This window comes from Mesitornis unicolor, unplaced genomic scaffold (assembly GCF_000695765.1).
Source record: "Mesitornis unicolor isolate BGI_N332 unplaced genomic scaffold, ASM69576v1 scaffold4022, whole genome shotgun sequence".
Classification (NCBI taxonomy): Eukaryota; Metazoa; Chordata; class Aves; order Mesitornithiformes; family Mesitornithidae; genus Mesitornis; species Mesitornis unicolor.
In genome coordinates, this window is record NW_010166961.1 from 28,354 (window position 1) to 37,363 (window position 9,010).

At 42.7% G+C, this 9,010-nt stretch overlaps 1 protein-coding gene across 1 annotated transcript in view; it reads left to right on the top strand.

Annotated features, from left to right (window-relative positions):
• LOC104548958 (DNA helicase INO80-like) overlaps positions 1-5,034 on the top strand; it is a gene marked incomplete at its 5' end in the record, with an annotated part of 33,381 nt that extends 28,347 nt beyond the window's left edge. Inside the window, 4 exons of the mRNA XM_010195138.1 lie at positions 10-165; positions 1,236-1,395; positions 2,192-2,410; positions 3,018-5,034. Coding sequence (XP_010193440.1) covers positions 10-165; positions 1,236-1,395; positions 2,192-2,410; positions 3,018-3,235 — 753 coding nt within the window. The remainder of the gene's footprint in view (positions 1-9; positions 166-1,235; positions 1,396-2,191; positions 2,411-3,017) is intronic.
• Between the last annotated feature and the right edge of the window lie 3,976 nt (positions 5,035-9,010).

Sequence of the window (9,010 nt, forward strand, 5' to 3'; positions counted from 1 at the left end):
TTATTTCAGAAGAAGAAGGAAGATGAATTGGATGGGAAGAGAAAGAAAGAGGGCATGAACCTTGTAATCCCATTTGTTCCCTCAGCTGATAACTCCAACCTGTCTGCTGATGGGGACGACTCCTTCATTAGTGTAGACTCTGCCATGCCCAGCCCTTTCAGTGAGGTAGGACTCACTGCTGCTTTAAGCTCTGTACTATTTCAATTGTGACCTTGCATACTTGTAGGATTCTTGTTTCTGTTATTTCAGCTAGTGTAGAACTTTGAGTATGTGGGAAAGTGAGATGTCTTAAAGGTGCATGATGAAAATTAATTTCTTGAAAACACAACAGCTACTGATAAGCTGCCTTATAGCTCCTCATGTTATTTGATATTCCATTATTCCCCTCTTCATTTGCTCTGCCTCTTTTCTCACAGCGAGTTCATGCCCTGACTCTCCTGCCTTTCAGCCCCTGAAATGTTTCCATTCCTGCCTGCAGTCCCACCTACTTTCTTCCTACTTCCTTCTCCCTTTTTCCTGTCTTTGTCGTGCTCGCATTTATACCCATGTGCCTTCTTCCCTAGCAAGAACGGTCTCTTTCCCCTCCTGAACCAAACAGTATCCCTCAAATAGCTCCTTGATGTTCAGTTTCCTCGCAAGTACTCCTCACTAGTTTCATCTGCATCTCCTTCTTTGTTTCCTTCCTTGCTTCTGATTCTGAATTAGTGTGGGGGTTTTTTCTGGAATTTAAATTGTAAATTTTCAGTGACAAACATCTTGCTTTCCTTCATCTTTTTGTAAAGAATTGCAAACTGGTTTTGGCAGCAACTGTATTTTGTTCTATACAGTGTTGATTAAGATTCCTATGTTGTATTGTTCCGTTATTGACCCCTTTTTATTAGCAGTAGTACTAGATTAAGAATCCAGTCGATTTCTGTTTTGCTGTTGGAGATGCGTAGTTGAACAGCTGCTTTCTAAAATCTCTGCTGAGAATATTAGTCTCCTGCTTCTTAACTTAACCTCTGTTCTCGTGAATTGAAATTAAGTAGCTCCTTGAGGACATGTAAAAAGAGGGTGTGGTGAGATTAGGCAGATTATGTATCCTGCTGCTAGTTTTATCTAGAGAAAATGAGAGAAGATAGAACAAGTACCAATTAATTACTGGTGACTGTGTATCTTTTAAAGATCTTGTTATGTTTGTACCCTTCCCTTTCCTAACCTGAGAAGCTAACAGCTTTGTTCTCTGTCATGTTTAGATATCCATCAGCAGTGAATTACATATGGGCTCTATCCCTCCTGATGAGAGCAGTAGTGATATGCTTGTGATTGTGGATGATCCAGCTTCTTCAGCACCGCAGTCAAGGGCAACGAACTCTCCTGCTTCCATTACTGGCTCGGTTTCAGATACCATGAATGGTCAGTGCTTTTGCCCTGGCTTACTACTAACATTCATTAAACATTGACTTTGTCTGGCTAGGTGATACATTTTCTGTATTTTAACCAGAGTATATGCATCATTGGCAAGATTTGAGGGAAAACTGCCTTTTCATAGAGAAATTACTTCTGACTTGATAGGAAATCTGTTTGTAGTCTCTCATTCACCACACTTTCCTCTTTTCTGTGTTTCTCTTAAAAGTTTCATCCTTTGTTCCTGTGTTACAGAGGGTGCCCCTTCCATTATGTCCATATTACCAATTATAGACACCACAGAGCTATTAATCTGTAAGATTTTCCTTGAATTTGCTGTTGGGCTAATCATCATTTCTCTATTTCCAATGGGTGATTGGAGCAGCTGTAATATTAAATAATTTTTAGCAGCTGTAATATTAAATAATTTTTAACTGCCACAGTTTTCTACACTGAAATAAGTAAAGCCATAGTCCTTGACAAGTTTCTTTAGAGGCAGCAAATTGACAAAACTTCATCCCTATCTTCACTTGAGAAAATGCTTCATCCTGAAGTAGAACCCAGAATCCTCCACCTATTTGTGGAGGATTATTTGTTTATTATAATAATGACAAGTAGTTTAAATTAGTAAGATGTGGTTCATGGGATCACTGCTTGCTAACAGTGTCCATATTAATGTAAATGACAAGTATCAGTTAATAGGGACAGTGTTAATGTAAATGGTAGGTAGTTGTGATGCTGTATTCATCTGTGAGTCATCCGAAATACTATACCAGTTATTGTTTAACATTCTTTTCTTTTAAAGGTGTTTCAATGCAAGATACATCTCTCAGTGGGAGAGGCCAGTCAGGTCGAAGCCGGGGTCGTCCTAAAGGTTCGAACAGTGGATCAAAAGGTGGCACTGGGAAAGGCAGAAGTCGGAAATCGATAGCAGGAAGTGCAGCTGCAATGGCAGGTGCCAAAGCAGGGGCGGCAGCAGCATCTGCAGCAGCATATGCAGCGTACGGGTACAACGTCTCTAAAGGTATGTGGGGACAGGGAGGTAGCAGACTACCCAGAGCAGAACCAACCACATGAGATTGGGTGGTTGTTGTGTACAGCCTGCCAAAAAAATAGATAAAAAGTGTTGTATTGTTGGTATTGCTTGTCCATTATGTTCTGAGATCCAGGCAGTACACAGTGTGACATGGTAATGGTATGAGGATAGCCAGTGCCACCACAGATGACCTTGAGAGGCTAGTCCTGCAGAAGTTTCATCTGCCCTTTGAATTATCTCATACCAGATATTTTTGCTCTTGTTTTTTATGTTGTTGTCCAGACAAATCAGATAGTGTCGTTTATCCCATGGCTGTGGCTTTGCTGCATTGCAGTCACATTGAACGTAGAGTATCAGGTTTCAAAATCTGCTAAACTGATGGTGAGGGGAGCTTCAGCTTTACACCAGCTGAAGGTAGCCCATGGTATAAGTGCAAGATGTTTTGTATCTGAAGGACATCCCTCTTCATTAAAGTCTCATAAATCATGAATGCGGGGTGGTCTTAGGACTGATCATTAGTATATTGTGTGTTGTTGAGGAGCCACAAGTGGAATAACGTGCTCACATGGAATTTGATTCTCTTTTCTATTGCTAGGCATGTCTGCAAGTAGCCCTCTACAGACAGCAATTATTCGTCCTTCTGGACTTGCAGATTTTGGACCTTCAAGCGCCTCTTCGCCCTTGAGCTCCCCTTTGAGCAAAGGAAACAGTGTTTGTGGGACCCCCAAAAGCTTGAACTTGACCAGCAGTCTCATATCAGAAACTTCAATTCGGAAGCAGAGCAAAGGTGCCCACACCTCAGGTGGTCGGTAGTGATTTTGAACCCCCAAAGCTTATCTGAACTGTGTTGGCTTTCAGAGTGGACCACCCTGCAGTCGAAGGCATGCAAATGAATGCCTTGTTGCTGTCCAGCACGTGTGGAAAGAAAATCAAAGCACAATGGGAGTGGGTGGTTTATGTGAGCACTTTGATTATGTGTATTCCAAAAAAAACTATCTTTGCAGACGCTGCAAGAAGGAGGGAAGGGAGTCTGGAGTAACTGGGAGAGCGTCAGCTTGTGTTTTATTGACACATCTGACAAAGATTCCCAAAAAAGCATCCAGCTACTCCATGCAATATCCTGCAGCTGTGTGTGCTTGAAGTTACACCCATATACTTTCGCTCTTGTAGCTTGAGGTGGAACGCAGTGTTAGTTTTATCCTATAAAATCAGCATCTGAACCCCAGGAGTATCCTGTAGAGTCAGAAGACATTTCTGTACTGGCAGCTGGTCAGCGTACACGTGTGGGCAATTGGAGGCTAAGGTGAAGATGTGTGATCAAAAAAAATCTTGGATTCTCCTAGTGTGGGCCTCTGGGTTTTTTAAAGGTTTTAAACACAAAAGGTGTCTCAGGCGGTTTCCAGGAAATGGACTCTTTTCAGCACCATCTGTCAGAAACAGGTTGAGCTGCAGAAGACAGAGTGCTGGCAGGCCCAGTGAGAGCAGCAGCACTGGCTCTGTTGGAAGAAACTACAAGCCAGTGGTTTGGTTTGTGTTTCAGAGTTCTCATCAGCACCAGCGCTCACTGTGTTCAGAATGATTTCTCTCGCTTTTGAGCTGTGCAGAATTCTTAAAAGCTTAGAAACAAAATAAGGCTCTATTTGTACAAATCTCAGGAGGGAAAGCTGAAGTGCTGACGAAGACTTTGCTGCTGCTCCTCTCACTGTGCCGTAGCAGAGCGTGGTTTTGCAGCTTTGCAGTGCTGTGAGGGGAGCAATGAAGGACAGTCCTGAGAGAGAGACAACTGTGCCATTCCCTCTTCCAGCCAAATTCTGGGTAAAGAGTGGTCTTGTACCCCAGCCATCCATTGACTGTCCTTCCAGTGTGTTCTCACTTCATCTTTGTGGTCATCACACGTAGTAGCGTGGTTGAGTTCACTGTGGTGTGCGGGTACCAGTAACTGTGTCCCGTAAGGCCGATACAAGGCAGCGCTGCCAGTGCCCATCTCTGTTCTCATTCTCCAGTTGCTCCTTCCCCGTTCTCAATGCACAACCCCTGCCCCCGTCGCCCCTTGCTTTGCTGTAAGCGTTGTCTGCATTGCACTGAGATTTAGGTGTGGGGCAGTTCTTCTGTCTGACACGTTGAGTTAAAAGGCTGTTCTGCTGGGGCACTTTCATCCCTTGAGAGAGAAGCCAGTCGAGTTGCAGGTCTGGGCTGTGACAGCAGAAGATGACTTTTTTTAATTATTATAATTTTTTTCCAACCCCAAATCCTTTGCCTGGCGTCCTACAGTGTGGAGCGAGTGCTTCCTGTTGGCTCTGCCTCTAATTTGCACACCTGAAAATAGCAGAACTGAGCTTAGTTAGATTGATTTTTAAACAGATTTGCAGGGGATAATTGAGGGGGAGGTGGTGTTTAATTAACTCAAGAAGACTTCCCCCTTCCCCTCTTATTCACATGTATATATGATATTTAGAGGGAATCAGACAAATGCCAAGCCTTTTTTTCTCTTTGAATGTGCTGTCTATTTTTATAACTGAACTTGTACATATGTATAAAGAGAGACACATCTTTCTTTTACTAACTGGAGAAGAAAATCTTAAATAAAATGGAGTGAGATAATTTTATGTAAATCAGTGTCTTTGTGTTTTTTATGCGTATAGCTGTATGAATGACAGGATTAGGGAAGAGAAGACATGGAGGGTGTGCATCTGGAAATGCATCTAGAGGCATGTGCTGCTCAATGTGATGCTCTGGAGTGTCTGCACTCCTCCGAGTATCACATTTGTACCCTTTTTCAGTTACAACTGTACACTTTATCGCATGTCTGTATTTACTGATCATCTCCTTACCTTTTTTGGAGTAGGTATACAGCAGATCCCAAGAAAACAGAAGCAACTATAATACGCGTGGTTACATAGTGCCTGAACTATGACGGCTGAATTCAAGACAGTTGATGGTACTGGGACATCGTTCTCGACAGTTTTTTGCTTTATTTTGTTTTTCTTTTTTCAGTGGGAGTGCAGAGAACTTTTTTTTGTGCGCAGTCTTTTTCAAACTGTTAGTTGCATCAATTTGTGATCCAAAGTGGAGAGAGAGAGAAAAATAACCTGGAACTTGAAAAAATTGGCAAAAATGTAATACAGCGTTGCATGCTATACTTTTGGAAGATTAAATTATTGCTATTTTACAAACTGATAATGCAAAAAAATACATTTAAAGTAATTTAAAAGAAATACCAAATTACATCAATGACATCGCAAGTTTGGCAAAAGTAGTGATAACCTGTTTGCTTTTGAAACTTGGGTCAAGCTACCGAATTCAGGAAGATCTAATGTAGCAGTAAAGCAAATGAACTGCTAGATGATATCTAGTTCAGTGTCTGTAAAAAGTTTAACAGATACTGTCACTGTTTAACCCAGCAAGCAGCGAAACACCAGGGAGCTGCTCACTCACTCCCTCTCCCTCCCCAGTGGGGTGGGGGAGAGAAATGGAAACGTAAGAGAATTAATCAGTTGAGATAAAGATTATTTAATAATTAAACCAAACTGAAAAAATAATACTATCACTAATGAATTGTAATAAAAATAGGAACTATAGTAACAAAGCAGCCAAAGTTACACTGGGCTCACAAACAGCAGTTGCTGGCTGTGCACCAGGGAAAATGCAATGAGGGAGAGGTAAGTCCCAGGAACCAGATAGGTTAGACAAGACAGCTGCCATGCAAAGAAGGAGAGAGAAAGAATGGCAGACCCCAACAACTCCTCAGTCTATAGTGAGTGTGATGATTATGGCAGAGAATACGTTTTACTGGTCAGCTTGGATCACACCCAGATCATTTGTCCCAGAAAATTCTGGGCTTTCACCTCCCCCCATCCTCTTGTGCAAAGTGAAGGGGAAAAAAAAACCAAACCCCAAAAAACCCCCCCCACACACACAAAAAAATGAACACAAGTGTAGGCAAAGACTGAAAAACAAACCTTGAATTAGTGTACACCTCACTGGCCAGAACCAAAACATTGTGCACTATCAGCAGTCCTCTTCGCATAAATCCAAATCAAAACTCTCACCAGCTAATGCCAGGAAAACGTCTATAATACCAACTTGTTTTCACCAAATCTAACACTGCAGCTCTCTCAGACAGGCAGTTCTGTTGAACCAAAAAAGGGAATTCTATGATTCAATCCCAGCAAAACCAGGACAGACACATTTTTTGTATTACCCACCATAGAATAACTGAGATTCTGTGACATTAAGGAATTAAGGAATTCTCCATCAACGCTATGGGGAATGCTTTATTAAAGCGAGTAAAATGGTCGTACACAGTGAATCTTTGTTGTTTAAAGTTTCAGTCTGAGCCTCCCTTCACTTTGGCTGCATCTTGTGCGCTTGTCTTACAGACGAATGGCAGAGAAAGTCACTTCCTTTTGAGGGATCAAGGTATTTGCTAGTGGCAGAAACCAGGTATTGAAAAATCTGGGTTTGCGTTTTAAGCTGGAATGATGAAATCGATGTCAGTATGTTTTGGAGGATGTTGGGAATGCTGTGTATTCCTCATGCTATTTGATTATAGCATTTTACTCGGCAGTTACTACAAAGCTGTTAAATACAGTTCACAGATTAATACTACTGTTGAAGACTAAATTTAAAGGTGATAAAGTGTTTTTAGGTCCTGAGGGAGGTTAGGACCAAAAGATGCTGTTGTGTCCCACCCTCAAACACGTTTCTGTAGTTGAGCTTGCAAGGGATGTCTGGTTCAGAAAGGTCCCCACAACACGTGCTCTTCCCACTGCCACACGTGGCCAACAAAGTCTTACCCAGCAGTGACAAAATTAAGTCTTAAAGACTAAAAACTGCTACGTTCCTTTGGAAGAAAGCTAAAGGGACTGAAACCATGACATCCTCTCAAAAAATAGAGCAGGGTAATTGGAGAGAGAAGAAAGGGATTTCCTTCTGACCTCTAATGCTGAATTTAACCCTTAAGCATGTGGACAGGACATACCAGCCAGGCCACTGGTAAAATGCAACGTTATGAGCACCAATGTAGTTTGCCATACATCTTCTGTCTGGATGTGGTCAATTGTCAGCACCCTAGAGGGTGGCAAAACCAAACAAAAAGCAAGGGAAAAAATACTAACAAAAATCCAGAAGCCAAATGATGCATCAAAGGAGCAAGAGAAGAGCTTGCTCACCACAGACAGGCTGTGAAAGCCAACGTGTAGGATTATCACGTTACAAAAATAGAGCACTCCAGTATCCTTTCAGCACCTCTCCAAAATCACGCGTATCAGATAGCCAGGGACTTGCATCACACTGTCCTCAGAAATGCTCCTGTGTAGCTGTACAGTCACTGTATGGTCCGTTCCGAACAACCTCTTACTGCTTCTTAAAATTATTTGGTTTCTTGTCTTCACAAGTCTTCTAATTTATGTTTTGAATTTTTTTGTGATCTCTTGAAGTCCACTTAAATAACCTACCTTTGATTTAGGTTACCCTGCAAGCCATTTTCTACCATGGGTCAAGTCTCTTGTCCTCATCAGCCACTAGATCTCCTCTTCCTATTCTGCAAAGAGTTAAACAGGTTACTGCAGGAGGGTTTTCATCTAGAACTGCTTTAATTCCTAACTTCAGGATATTGTTACTGCACTGTCCAAATGTAGTGTTATTTCCATGCCTTCTCCCCTTTCTGTTGCATGCTTTCCCCATCACAATGTATCTGCCCTTTGCTGTCTCATGCTCCGTGTGTGGAAAGTCTTCTCTCTGCCTAGGGCTGTATCTGGCTTTATTCCCATATTCCCAAAGTATTTCCTTTAGCAGCATTTCCCAGGGGGGGAGGGACAGCGGGAGCTCAGTGGGAAAAGCTCCCTGCGGAAGGAACGGGGATCCGCGCTACTTTGGTTGCAGCTCAGGAACAGCTGAGTTGCAGTTGGGAGGAGGAAGAGCGCAACTGATAAAATCACTTGGGGGCAGGATGTGGATCAGCGGCATTTGGGAAATGCTGCCCTGTGACCACTGCACTGCCAGTCCTGATCTCTGGGGAACGAGCTGGCCTGCTCCTGCTCCCAGATAGACTTACAAACGTCTCACTTCTGCCTCCAACTTTCTTTTCTGTTGCCTGCTCAGTCTGCAACACACACCATAACCCTGAGGGAGCCCTACAGGCAGGTCTTGTGCTCCCCTTCCTGCTCAAGAAGGGAGGGTGATGTGCTCCGTGCTGTCCTTTGGAAATGTCTGCTTGAGTGGGCGGAAAAAGCAATTTGTAGCTCACTACCCAAAGGGATGTTGCTTGCACATGAAGTATAACTGAGACATTTATACTAAAATAAAGGCAATTGCATCTTATGCTCATGGCATAAGCACTCACTGACTTGTGAAGGATTTTTTTTATTATTATTTGCAGCCTGTACCGGGTGTGTAGTTGTGAATGAGAGAGGGGAAGGTGCAATGCATCCTTTCTCTCGGAGCATCATTATTAGGATGATCCTGATGGCCCAGTTCTCAGTTTCAACCCACGGGTCTGTATTGTAAACAAGTCTTTCTCGTAGCACTCAGGCTAGCGTTTGCTCCTCTGAAAAGCCTGCAACAAGCACCTTATGAAAGGGAGAAATG